General features: G+C 45.6%; 1 protein-coding gene across 1 annotated transcript in view; it reads right to left on the bottom strand.

Moving 5' to 3' along the window:
- The window catches only part of TRIM67 (tripartite motif containing 67), a 41561-nt gene extending 28533 nt beyond the window's left edge, over positions 1-13028 (bottom strand). The window contains exons 1-5 of the mRNA XM_032102366.1: positions 12025-13028; positions 5963-6058; positions 3397-3403; positions 1974-2089; positions 618-728 (exon numbers count right to left, since the gene is read on the bottom strand). Of these exons, the coding sequence (XP_031958257.1) occupies positions 618-728; positions 1974-2089; positions 3397-3403; positions 5963-6058; positions 12025-12927 (1233 nt within the window). The 5' untranslated portion in view covers positions 12928-13028. The remainder of the gene's footprint in view (positions 1-617; positions 729-1973; positions 2090-3396; positions 3404-5962; positions 6059-12024) is intronic.
- Between the last annotated feature and the right edge of the window lie 953 nt (positions 13029-13981).

The following is a 13981-nucleotide window of genomic DNA, read 5'->3' as shown; positions in this document are numbered from 1 at the left end:
ATCCTGCAAATTAAGGCAATTATTGCCTAGGCCATATTTTGCAAAGAAAAGGTACCTGGAGCTACAACAGGTCTTGAAGCCACATGAGATGCAACAATCTCAGTGAAGCAAAGCTACATGCAAGCCCCTTCAAAGTAGATTTCCTTACAGGGGAGATGTTGAAAGGACTCTTTCAACGGGAAAGCAAAGGGGAGGAGCACAAGGGGGAGAAGTACTACTCTGCTGAGTCACTGACCTCTCCACATTGATCAGCGAGCTCTGTGGGGCCCTGTGTTGGGTTTCTCAGACGAGAATAAAATAATATTCTGCAAAAAGCTATCATTAACTGCATAGCATCTTTCTTTCAGCCTAGAAGGAAAGGCTGGCAAGAGGAAAGACATCACGAGTTAGGCAAGCTGTGTGACCACGAAGTCCCCACCTCAGTCAGGGTGCAGCTGTTAAAGCCATCTCTTTGCTGGGACACTCAGGCTCTCTGAGTTTTTAGACAGTATTTATAGGAGTTAAGGTGAACCTGCCTTGGAGGTGGAAGGGGCTAATTAACAAAGCCACACATTTTTAGACTTAGCTTTAACATATTTTCCTTTTTTTCCCCCCCAGAACATCAGGAAGAAAAATACCTGTAAAAACCCAGAGGGATCATTTTCTTTGATAACTTCTAGGCAGTATTCCATAAGCCCTGTTGACTGGCGTAGCTTCAGCGTACAGTGATTTATTTGGTCCCAAACAACCTGGAAAACAAACATCAGCACAGTTCTCTGACTGCCTCAGCTTGCAGTGAATTGTATAAAATTATTTTAGAAGAGACAAGGAATGGAAGAGTGTGTTAAATCTATGCTTAATTTAGCCACCATATGGCCATTGCCGTATCTCCATCAGCTTCACTCTCTTGCTCTGTATTGTAAATACCGATAATTAGCTTGGCAAACTGTTGTGCATGGGGAATCTCAATTTTCAGAGCAGATTAATTGCTCAAAGATTAGGCTTGCTTGGGGCAGAAAGGGCACAGAACATGTTTCTGCATTTGCAGTGTTCACATTTTCAGTCACACTTTAACTAACATCTGAGCTTTTAAAAAGTCCTTCACTTTAGAGGCAAACTCCTGGAGTGGTTTCTTGCAGATCACACTCTAACATTGTCTTTATCATTGAACCTGCTCTGCTAAAGAACACATTGCCAGGATTACGAAATGAAAGAGCTGCATCCCATTTTTCCAGATTTTAGCCTTGATTCTGCTGCCACATGGCTGTGGACTAGGTCTAACAGCACTGTGTTCTGCAGGACAACTTGTGAGAGCAGTCAACTGCAGGGTTTGCTGTGCTGTCAGCAGTTATGTCCTAAGTGTTGGTACTTGTTAAGCAAGCTAAATATTGATCTCAGGTAGATTCTGTTAACAGATTATGTTAGATAATCCACTTCAAATTTTCCTTCTGTCTTAGATACTTTTAATGCAAATGGCACTATAAGTACCTCAAAATCACATGAAGTTCAGCATTTTAAGAAATGTGTCTATTTAAGTATTTCTTGACTGCCACTTTGTTCAACCATTTCAGATTTCTTCTTGCCATCTCCTTTTACTGCATTTCTTTAATACATTTTGAGTAGCTCATGCATTTCTGGAGGTGGCTTACTTGAATTTAAAGATTTGAAGAGATATCAAAATCACAACTGTTTACTTGGGCAGAAGGTCCCAAAATCCAAACCATACACAGGTTTCACTGATAAGCACCTCTCAAAAGATAGCCCCAAACCATCAGATAAATAAAGATTGATGGCCTCATTCAATAAACTGCTGAAGTATATCCATCATTTAAAGTGTGTAGGCATAGTTCACTAAACTGCTGAACTGGAACCTGCTAAAGGACTTTAAAAATTTGGTTACTAGGAAATTTCATGGTGTAAAGGGTTGGGGAACTTGACAAAACACACCAGGTATCTATCAGCAGCAGTGCTGAGCTGATGAGAGAAGCGCTCACCTTCAGCTTGTGCTCACGCTCCTTGGTGACCTTTGTGAGCAGTTTTGCCTTTTGCCGTGTTAATGCGTCAACCAAGGCATCGCACTGAGCGACAAGACAGGCTTCGTAATCCACCCGTTCTCCTAGAACAAGGTGAAGTCATAACTCATCAAAGAAAGCATAGTTTGCATCTTAAGCTATTGCTCATACCTGCTTTTCTATTCAGAAAAGCTTTCCTTCCAAGACCCTCAGCATTTTTGTTGCCTTTCTGGTTTCATTACAGCTATTACAGCTGTACCAGTAATAGCTGCATGATATAAAATGAAAAATGAAAAATGAAACAGTAAAATGACGTGCCACGAATGGTCTCATTCACAACCTTGATTTACTGGCACTTTCTGGACAACAGATGTAGTACAACATAATGTAAATGCTAAATGTAACATACATAGTGCATACATACATAAGAGGATTCTGCTCCAATCTGTTTTAATTATCCCACTGTAGCAACTTTGAAATCACTGGCTCTATACCACATCAATTAGAACAGAATTATGGAGCAGAATCTGGTCTACTGCCTTATGACGAGGAAATTAATGAGGTACAAAGCCCTAAGGTTTGTGTGTTGCTTCGAGTACTTTTTTTTAAAATAGCTAGCACTTGGCAGTGGAGCTATGTACTCGATTAGCTTTTAAAAAAAAGGGCAAGTTTCTATTCACATTATGGTAAAATTCTTTGTTCGGCAGAAACCAGCATGAGGTATACAACACTGAGCCTTTACTAAGGTCTGGATACAATTTAGCATTACATAAATCCCTGGAACTGCTGCCGTAGGACCCATTCAGAGGAAGACTCTCCCTCACCTCCTCTGCTCATGAGACTAGAAGAAAGCTTTCAACCTCCTCTTCCAAGTATGTGTGCTATCAGTTTTCCTCCCACATACCCCAATTAAAAAAAAAAAAAGCATAATTAAATGTGAGAAGATTTTAAACATGTATTGAAGGAGAAGCACCTCTTTGCTAAGCCATTGTACTCCCCTAACTAATTACTATCTCTTAGCTCTTTTGTTTTTCTCTTCTTTTCTACTCATTTGCTTTGTCTTCTTTATTTGGAGTTCAAAATTTTCAGCACTGTACTCCCTTCCCTCACTGTGACCCGCGCATCCCATTCTCCAGCTGATGGATGCAGGGTCAGTGGTCCCAGAGAGGCCCCCACTGCAGTCCTAGACCTGTCAGCAAGATGTGGGCGGGGGTTTATCTGGTGGTGGGGAGACACCAGACAGCTCAGTTCCTGCTCACAGGTTTGTCTTAGACTCTTCCTGTTTGCATCTCTCCCTCCTCGGTTTGTATCTCACCCAGCTCCCCCTTAAGCCCATTTCCATCCCGTTACTCTTGAAGTGCTGGTTTGTGCACAGAGCCTGAATCAGTCGATGGCTGTAGTGCATCATTTCTCTCCTCATTTTCTGTTCACACATCAAACGGGGTGTTTGGCGATATGCCTCCTTGAAGTGAGAAAGTATGAAATTGTTACAGCAGATGGGAAAATGTGAAAATCAGATCATGACAGCAACAAGGAGAAGCAAGGAAGCAACAGGAGCAATGAGGAACAGGCAGTATCTGAAAAGAAAAGACCAAGAGATATAAAAGTGACCCCAGAGAAGAAAAAGGAAGGAAAAAAGAGGGGGAAACAACAGATCTGCAAAGCAGGGAAAAGAAAAGCAGATTATGAATTTGCAAACTGCCCCGGGTAAGATAAAAGCACGGTTCCTGGTAGCTCTGCCAAACTCAGAGCGAAGATAGAGTGTGGTCTGCTGTGCACTGAGACAGGATAATAAAATGTACATATTGCTTGCCCCTTTGTGTGAAAGTATTATTAAAAAGCATTTTTGCTGAGGGGTAAATGTCCATATGCGAGTGTGGCAACCGTCATAAGATTTCTACTGGAAATAACCTGCTCTGAGATATGTGGGTCTGGCTATAAACCTATGCACAAAGGCTACATCTGTTCCCCCCCAAAATAACAGTACAAGAACTGTTTTTCGGTCCAAATGTCAAAAGGCACAGATTGGCTCATGACACATCTAAACCCTTTCCCCTCAAAGAGTGTGGCTGTACCAAACCTGACTACCAGGAGCATTTCCTGGTATGTGCTGTCACCAAAGGCTGCTCGATCATCACATGAGAAGAGTGCAATTTGTCACGGGAGAAAAACATTCCAGGGAGCTCCTTAAGGGTTAAAGCATGTGGGTGATCATCTTGGAGCCATGCCCCAGCCTTGTTTTACTTAGGAATACATATGCAGCTGATTAGTCCTGCTGTTTGGGTTTGCTGAAATTCGATATTTCACTCAGGCTCAGGGTGAAGACTAGCTCAACATGTGAGGGTCAGATTCAGCTTTGTGCCCAGACTTGGCTAAATGTTGGAGGGTACTGCTGGATATAATTTCTTCTTCTGAGCTCTCCTCTAGCATTTTAAGCAACGAGCAGCATCAAATAAATGGCTTGGTCTTTTGATCTAACTGTAGCAGCTCCCTTATGCAGAGCAATTTGGCAGTGATTTTATTGAAACACATTAAAGGATTTTACAGCATAGTCATAAATAGTCATAATAGGCCACTTCTAGGTTTCAGGAGGGAAAAATACATTTTTAATGGAGCTAGATGACTCAAGAAAGATTGGTGATAGACTGCTGCTTTGGATGGGTTATCCCATCCTAAAACAGCTGTTAATACCTACAGGAAGAAGTGATCTCTAGATGTGCCTGTCTTTTCTCCTTGGACAGTGAAAGACGTCTAAGTGAGTAGACTAGCTGCGCTACATAACTGTTAAATGGGTGAGTCAGCTGAGAGAAACCTCACACTACAGCCAAAATACAGCACATTACAGGTGCCAGTCAGTGCCTTTGCATGAGTTTCATTCAGTTAAATGTCCTTTAATTTTACTGTTTCTCAGTTTTGGTTTGTTCCCTCCCCCACATGGCCTGGAAGACTGTGAGGGTGAGTAGTTAGGCCGCCCTGAGGCAACCCAAGAGCTTGGGCAGCTCTTGTGGTACGAATTCATTCTCTGGGGCTTTAAGTGGAATACTTTAATGATTAAATTATAAACTTTTTGAACTTCTGCTTTGATTTTCTATTACTAGCAAGCACAGGACTTGTTGATGAAAGATGAGCAAGCAGCAGAGTGGGCTATTGAAGAGCAGAGGATGTATGTCCCATCATTGTAGAGCATTGCTGCAGCAGAAAACAATTGTCCCCTCCTGGGCACTGCACAGCTCAAACTACAGTAGCACATTTCCAGGTACACTCTGCAGGGTGAGAAGGACCTTGAGGATCATGGGACCTCCAGCACTGATGAGTCTAAATTTGATTGTAAATAGGACTTGTTCCATTTTGGGTTTTGTGCCCTCAATTACTGCACTCACCATGAGCCCTTTTTCTGACTACTAAATCTGGACAATTACAGGCATGAAAATAACTTATGCTCCAATAAACAACACATTGATTTAGCAGCAGTTACATTTTTTTTTTTAGTAGAATACTCCTGTATTTTGAGTATGTGTAGGACATTCCTACAAGTACTCTAATAGGCAGGTTGACTGGATTTTGTGCAGACATTAGTACATTTTAAGGAAATGTAAGATGAAAAGCTAGCAGTAAATTTTGAATGTGTTAAAATGAGGACTTATCCTAAATGCCGAATTCAAGCAATTGCAGTCAGGGAGGAGCCCAGAAGCATGACTAATGGATTCAATCAAACACTAATCAACACAGCTCAGATGTCTAGTATTGAGTATCAGCTTTTTGCAATAAACAGCAAACAATCTAGAAACTAAGACGGGCTTGCAGGCATTATTTGATGAATAATTTTACCTAGCGAATCCGTTCAAGAAAGGTCAGATGATTCCAGGAAAGGCAAAGATGAGAATAGCACAGGAAACAAAGTCATCAAATAAATTATTCACTCAATTCTACTGATTATTGTAGTATCAAAACAGATAATATTCTACAGTTACCTGGATCTGCTGCAATAAATTTTTCAGCTGAACCAAAAATTCTTTAGCTTCTTTCGCTTTATCTGAAACACCATTTAAAGCCTGAGACAGCTGTGCCTGCAAGGGAGAAAAAAGGAGGAGAAAAAAGAAAAAGTTAGTGATAAAATGCAAATGTGTTTCTTACTAATCCTTGGATTTGATGATTAATAATGTGCTAAAAGGCTTACTTGTTGTTGCATGTATTCTTAATTCCACAAAGTGTTTGTACTAGAAAATGAATAGTTAAGATTTTTACTGTAGTAAGAATTAATGAGGGTGAAATATGCATGTGGGGGCAGTCAAGTATTGTGTCTGCCTGTTCCACTTTATTGCAGCAACTTGGTAAGTCAAAATACCTTTTTATAAGACAGCTACCCACATGTATAAGGAGGTAATAGTCTTACACTTACACAGTAGCATCTGTCATGCTGAAAAATCCCCAAGTGCTTTCCAAAATTACACTTTTTTTTCATCCAAGTCTGAAATTTTTATAAATTTGGTAGATCCTACCAAACCTGATACACTAGGATTTTAAAGACAAATCTGCCTTCTCAGACCTCATAGTAATGTCCCTTTGAGGCTCCAGTTTCCCATGCTCCAACTCAACAAATGGGTGAATGTTTCCGGAAAAGTTGGAAAAAACCCTTCCTCTACCTTTTGACTGGTAAGACACACAGAGTATGTCTTTCTCAAGTCCACACCGAAGGCCTAACCTTCTTTCCTCAGCTGACACCTGAGATCTCTAAGCTGAACCACCGGCTTGTTGATGAGCTTCAAGGACGGGAAGCAAACAATGCTTTTGCCCCTGGCAGACCCAGTGATGGGTTCTGGGGGTCCCAGTGCCCTGAGCTGGAGGACCATGACTGTGAGAATGATAAACTCCCAGTCAATCCCAAATTTGTGCAGGATTTGCTGCTCCAGATGGATCCCTGTAAGTCTACGAGTCCCAACAGGGTTCACCAAGTGTACTCAAAGAACTGGCTGATATCATTGCAAGACCTCTCTCAATTATTTTTGAATGGTCTTGGGAATCAGGAGATGTCAACTGGAAGCTGGCAAACATCACCCCAGTTTTCAGGAAAGGCATAAACCTACACACAAAGGCTATATCCATTCCGCTGCAAACCCTGGAAACTACAGGCTTGTCGGTCTCACTTCAGTGCCTGGTAAAATTATGGAGATTATTCTGGGACTTACTGATAAACACCTGAAGGACAAGGCAGCCATCAGTCACAGTCAGCATGGCTTCACAAGGGGAAAGTTCTACTTGTCAAACTTGATTTCCTTCTATGACAAGGTAACCCACGTAAGTGATCAAGGGAAGTCATCTCTTTGGATTTCAGTAATGCTTTCAATACGGACACTCACAGGATCCTTCTGGACTAAATGTCCAGCACACAGCTGGATAAACATGTCATGAGATGGGTGAGCAACTGGCTCACGAGCTGGGCACAAAAGGTAAATAAGGTGACATCAGATTGGTGACCTGTCACTAGTGGGGATCCACAGGGCTCCATTCTAGGGCCGGTGCTCTTCAACACCTTCAAAAATGACTTGGATGCAGGACACATAGTTACGCTAATTAAGTCTGCCAACAACACTAAACTGGGAGAAGCTGTCGACTCCCTGAAAGGAAGAGAGGCCCTGCATAGAGACCTTGAAAAATTAAGGGCTGGACAATCACCAAGCATATGAAGTTTAAGAGGGGTGGGTGCTGGGTTCGGCACCTGGGATGGAGCAACCCTGGATGTATGTAAGACTGGGGAACAAGAGGCCAGAAAGTGGCCCTTTGAAAGCACATTAGTGCTAAATTCTAAATGAAAATATGCTTTACAAAATTCATTTGTAACAAATGTAAAGGGAAGACACATTACTGTGCCTACTTCTCAATATTTGAATCTTTACTGTTTTCCTACACAAACTCTTGTAAATGCACAAAACCCTGAAATTATGATGTTTGATATTAACACTACATGAGGTCACAGAAGCAAACTCCAGGTCCATGAAAGAGTCCCAGTTTTCTGCCAGATCAGACAATCAGGACTTGAGGTCAGCTCTGTACAGGCTGATCATGTCTGCCAAAGTTTGAAGCCCACCTTTTTTGATCACTTTCTGCTCCACTCACAAGGCACATCTGAGCCTTTGGTTTGCCAAGCTGATACAGAACAAGGTGAAAGCAGCATATGATCAAACAGCTGGGGTGTAAACAAGAAAGAAACAGGTGGCAAAAGCATCATATCCTCTGTCACTGAATGTCCTGACCAAATTGTCCCAGGGAGGCAAGGGGTCCCTTCTTTCAAATCAAAACCAATGGTTGGTCCTGACAAAAGTAAAACTTCCACTTTCCCAACATCTGCCCTAGCTCTCAAATCATCTCAAAGTGCATTTCACCAGATCAGAAGAGACAAAAGCTGTATGTGGGCACCACAGCAGCTGTAGAAAACCACCACAGACGACTTGTAAGCAGCATATGACTACCAATGGCAGTCAGCACAGTCAGTCCCAGCTCCTGGCACACTCCCATTGCAAAGAGCTGCAACAGAAACTCAGCCATGTCACTGTCTAAAGGGCTCATAAGCAAATTGATCTGTTCATTAAAACCTGTGGTTGCATTAACTCGACTGCAGCATGAAGCCGAGTAGGAGACCAGATTTCCATTTGTGAAACCCATTTAGAGATAATAGCTTTATTTTTCCAAGCATTTGTAAAAGATACCTTGCAAAGCAGTGGAATTTAGTCATGCACTTCTCATTAAAATCAAGTGGAGCTACATGACTAAGCCCTCAGTAAACCAACCAAGCCTTAAAGAACACCCTGTACACCCAGAGCAATCTTTCATACCACAGAAATATTTATTGTAAGCCAAACTGAGATGTAAAAACCTCCATTGACTGTGACAATTAATAACTTCTGACAAATCGTATTCTACCTGGCATTATCTTTACTTTAATACCTGGTCTTGCAACCAATAATGTGGGGGCTGGAGATGGATATCAAGTTTCTATTTCCATCAATTACAGGAACACAGAGATCACAAGGGTAATTAAACCCAGATGGGCAGGGAAGACCAACGCTTCCTTTGATTTCAGAAAATGAACCAGATAATGCCCTTTTTCCACCAAACAGTTCATGCTCATTTAGCTTGCCTTCCCTCCATCTCTCTTTAGCAGCAAATTGATTATTGATTAGATAAGCTTGTCCTGGTGTTGAATTCTCATAAAGCCCACATGTTTTAGGGAACACAAGTCTTTAGATCAGGAAGTAAAAGCAGGCATGGGGACTCCTATGCTCGCCTGCAACTCCCTGCCTGCCTGCCCTTCACAGACCTATCCAGCTGTGGGTGTTTTCAGCATTTCAGTACCTATATATAGTTAACCCTTTAGAATGGGAAGAGCTGAAATGTGTCCTCCATCATTCCTCATATTCATAGGTCTGAAGTCCTACCTAAATGTGATTACAGTATCACTGTACTTGCTAAGAAGACATGAAAGTACTAAACTTCAACAGAAGACTAAGAGTTTCACCTAATGACCTGGAACTGCTGGTCCAGATGCACATTTTAGACAAGTGAATATAATAAAGTCCAGCTAAACCAGGGGATTTTCACAGATTTGTGCCATTGGACCCTTGTTATTTAACACCGATTTTACTTTCTCTTTAGGAGAACTTACACACAGCAGTAAGTAATGGGGAACCTCCACCACTAACAGGGGCCAACCAGTCTAGTATATCTTTGGTGTCATCAGCACAGCTGAGAGTAAGTGCACATTTCTTTGCATGGTCTGCAGCACTGTCAGGACAAGGTTATGCACTCTCTAATTTGCCACTAGGTCACTGCACAAGGCCCAGATGAAGGAGGAGCCAAACAAAGGGCTAACACAAGGCAGGCTTCTTGGTCTAAGAACAAACCTTTCAGCTGCCTCTACCAGCTATGCCTGGAGCATCTGGAGAGAACACATAAACCTTAAATTACATTTGGCATACCAGTCAATGTAAGTAATTTATGGTTTGGCCAAAGTAACTGCGGGTAATAAACTTGTAGAAATTGCTGTATCAGAGAACTATTTCTAAGCAGAAGTATCTAATTCCAAAACAATTTATCTGAATGACTTGAGCTGATGATTTAGGCTGCCTGGCTATACAGTTCCATTATATTTATTTTCTTCCAAGCACACTTTTCTGGAAAATATAATATTCACAAGAGCACAATTTTAGAGTCTCCAAACTGCTTAATTTTGAGGGTTTCTTTTCGCAAGAATTTTGACTTTGATTGAATATGCAAATCAAGAGAAAAATAATGTTCTGTGATACCTCTGTGATACAGTCACAGAAAAAAATGCAGTAACAATACAAGCAAAAAGGGTTTTTTCAGTATTTGACTGTAGGAAAAACAGAAAATGACTGATTCTGAACTTTGATTACACTGGACTGTAATGTTCCAAAAGGCATCAAACAGTTTTAACTCAAGGTAGAACACAATACATCACAAGCTGTCTCTCATGCTCTCCAAAACATCAGTGACATTTGAACTGTGAACTCAGACCCTGCTCATCAAAACAATTCTGCTCAGAAGTGGATTCTGACATTGGGATATGAAAAGCAGCTGAAAATGTTTAATTAAATGTTCTCTGCACAAACACTCTTCATGTTAGGGAGTAACGATGGCTGAGACACCGGCAGAGCATTCAAACTGAAACACCTACAGAAGAAGTTTGTCTTTATTCTTGGATGGATAAACAATGCAGATCACCCCAAGGGACATCTTTTTTGGATCTTAAAATAGAAAGTCAATTTTTTGCCTTGCCAAATACCTTAGCCTGGCTTGGGCTCAACCACTCCATGGCTGAGGGGTGATGACACCAGTCTTGATTTTGACCTTTCCTGCAGTGTCTGAAAGGATCTCTCTGTGCTTTCTTTACTGCTAACTGCAAGCAGAGAGTAAAAAGAGGGGCATCTAGCAGAGCTGGTCAAGTGCTCCTTGCACAGCTGTGGGAGGAGTCCTTTATCCCCAGAACAGCAGGAAGCTCCAAAGGACTGTCCTCAGCTCTCAGGTATTGAAGTCCCCTCTGTACGTTCACATGTATTAACTAACCATTTTTCCAAGTTCCATCATTCTCAGCAAGAAAGAACTAACTTCATACACATTTTCAACTTCTAAGGCCACGTCTTGCTCTTTATTCATATGGTTGCAAACCCTTATTTTTAGCAAGGAAAGCACGACCAAGTGACTCACCAGCTCTACCAGACCTCACTAAACCCCTGTGTAGCAAAGCAGATGCCTCTGACCTCTCCACAAAGGAATCCAGGGAGGTGTAGGGAGCATCACTTGCAGGGAAGCATGAATCAGAGAGTAACAATATGTGAATCAGAAAAAGCTTTATTTGTCCCTTGTCCCCATCTATGATTCCTTATTTATCTTTGTGTCATGAAAGTCCCTCCAGCCATTACTCCTGGCTTCTTTAGGAACGGAGTGGGGGGAGACCTTTTTAAGGCCCAGGAGACAACCCAATGTCCACAATCATCTGTACCATGCTTTCTTGTCTAAAACATTTGGACGGCTGTGGGCCACTCTCCCTCACTGACATACGGTTGTGGCAGCTGCATTGAGTTCTGGATGAAAGGAAGGTGGTGAAAAGAAGGAACAACCATCCTGTCTCCTCACAGGTAGCTGCTGCCACTGCAAGGGGATGGGAAGGCTGAGAACAGGATGGCCAAGGACCCTGTGGAAGGCAAACAAGTTAGTGAGATGGACTTGCTAATTCCAGCTATCTGCCTGAGACCTGGTTGAGCCTCACTGGTCAAGGTGAGGCCAACATGAGAGGGAGTCTGGGTTTTCCAACCCTGAGCAGAGGCTGCAGGCTCATTGGGAAGTCAAGAAGGGCCAAAGACCTCAGAGCACCGTTCCAAAGGGAGGGAAATCTGAGAGGATGACAAACATGAAGAACCTCATGTCCCACGAACTGCAACCCACTGTTGGGGCATTGGGATGAACCAACCCCAGCTCTGGGCATCACCCCAGCTCCCAGCCGGCTGTCAGGACTCACCTTGTGCTGCTTCCACATGGCACCCAGGGCCTTCACGTCGTGCTTGCTGTGCTTGCCCTCCTCCAAGCACTGGTAGCAGACGGGGCTGCGGCAGCTCACGCAGTACATGCTGTAGTTCTCCAGGTCGTGCTCGGCGCACGTCGGCAGCTTGCGGCCGCCGCCCGCCCCCTTCCCGCCGCCGCCGTCCCCGCCGCCGCCGGGGGCGCCCGGGTGTGCGGGCGGCGGGGCCAGGCGGTGCTTGGCGAAGGGCCCGCGGGCCGGGTGGCAGCGGAGCTGGCATGCGGCGCAGTACAGCACCTCGCACTGCTCGCACAGCACGGCGGCCGGCTCGGGCGGGCTGCGGTCGCACAGCTGGCACTTGGCGGCGGCGGCGGCGGCGGCGCGGCCCTGCTGGTAGCGCTGCACGATGGCCTCCAGCAGCCGGTTGCGCTGGAAGCCGCGGAGCCCGCGCTGGTCCAGGGACGCGCTCCGGTGGCACTGCGGGCAGGTGAGGGAGGAGCTGGCGGGGCCGGCGCCCCGTGGAGCCGCCGCCGCCCCCGGGGGCGCGGGCACCAGTGGCAGCACCCGCACGCCGTTGGGGGACTTCAGGCTGGGGGTGTAGGAGCCGTAGCCGCTGTCGGTCTCGCTGTGCAGGCTCAGCTTGTCCGCGTGGTCGCCGCCGCCGCCCGCCGCGCACTCCGAGTCCAGGCAGGCGGCGGAGCCCGCGGTCGCTCCCGGCGCGGCGGCGGCGGCGGGCGGCGCGGGGCCCCGCGAGTGGAGCAGGGGCGGCAGGTGCTGCTCGCTCTCCGGGGTCTGCACGGCGATGGTGCGGGCGCAGGGCAGGCAGACATTGTGCGAGCAGGGCAGGATGATGGGCTCCCGGAACAGCGAGCCGCACACCGGGCACTTCAGCTCCTCTTCCATGGCCGCGGCGCGGCTTTGTGCGCGGGCTCCTCAGGCGGGCGGCGCGGGGTCGCCGCCGGCTCCCCCCATTCCCCGCGGCGCCCCCTCCGCCGCCTCCCTCCGCTCCGGGCGCCGGGGCGAGGCCGGGAGGGCTCCGGCCGCCGCTGCCGCGCCGCGCGGTTCAGCACCCGCCGCGGAGAGACAGCTCCGCACGGCCGGGACAGCGCCGGGGCCGGCGCCGGGGGAGCCGCCCGGCGGCCGGGGGCTGCTCGGGGCCAGGGAAAGGCTGCCCGCCGGCCGTGGCTCCGGCACGGAGCGCGGTGGGACTGTTCTAACGTTGGTGGCATAGAGTAATAATATATGGGGAAGGGAGGCGGAGGGCGGAGGGAGGGCAGGAGTAGGAAGGGGCGGGAAGAGCCCTTTCCAGCAAATAAAGTGGTCGCTCTCTCTACGGCTGGGAAAGGCTAAAACATTTTTAAAGGATCTCTACACAGCGATGTCTTCATATCTTTAAATAAAGCCATTGTTTGGGTAGCAGATTAAACGCAGGAGGGGTTTCGTTATCTCTAGTAGCCCTCTCTTCCCTCCCCGAATTAAAGGAGGATGCTTACCAACAAACTAAGCTCGTGCCTCTCCATACGGCTCTCACCATGCCGGAGCACAACCAAGATGCACAAAATGTCAGGCACTGACAGAGGGAGGGATGACATAGGGGTTAAAAGGGAAGCACGAACCCCAGCTACGAACACTGTGGCTGGCAGGGGCGGCAGAGCGCAGCAAGCGGGGGACGTGCCGCATCGCCCCAGCTCCCAGCCCTGTGACCCCAACAGGAATCTGCTGCGAAGATAAATCAGGGATGACAGCTGCTAGAGTTTGTGAACTGAAAATAACCATCCTTAGAAGAAAGAAACCAGCAGTGGGAAATCCCCCATCTGTTTTGTTTACATACGCTTAGCGTGGATGTAACAGTGGTTTATTTCATAGTGAAGACATTATATGTAAGAGTGATTTCACTGATATTTATTATTGTTATTCTTCTATCTTTTCCAACAGCCACTACCACACAAACCTCAAT

This window comes from Corvus moneduloides, chromosome 3, assembly GCF_009650955.1.
Source record: "Corvus moneduloides isolate bCorMon1 chromosome 3, bCorMon1.pri, whole genome shotgun sequence".
NCBI classification, from domain to species: domain Eukaryota; kingdom Metazoa; phylum Chordata; class Aves; order Passeriformes; family Corvidae; genus Corvus; species Corvus moneduloides.
The sequence above is the reverse complement of the archived record's forward strand: the minus strand, read 5'-3'. Positions and strand labels throughout refer to the sequence as shown.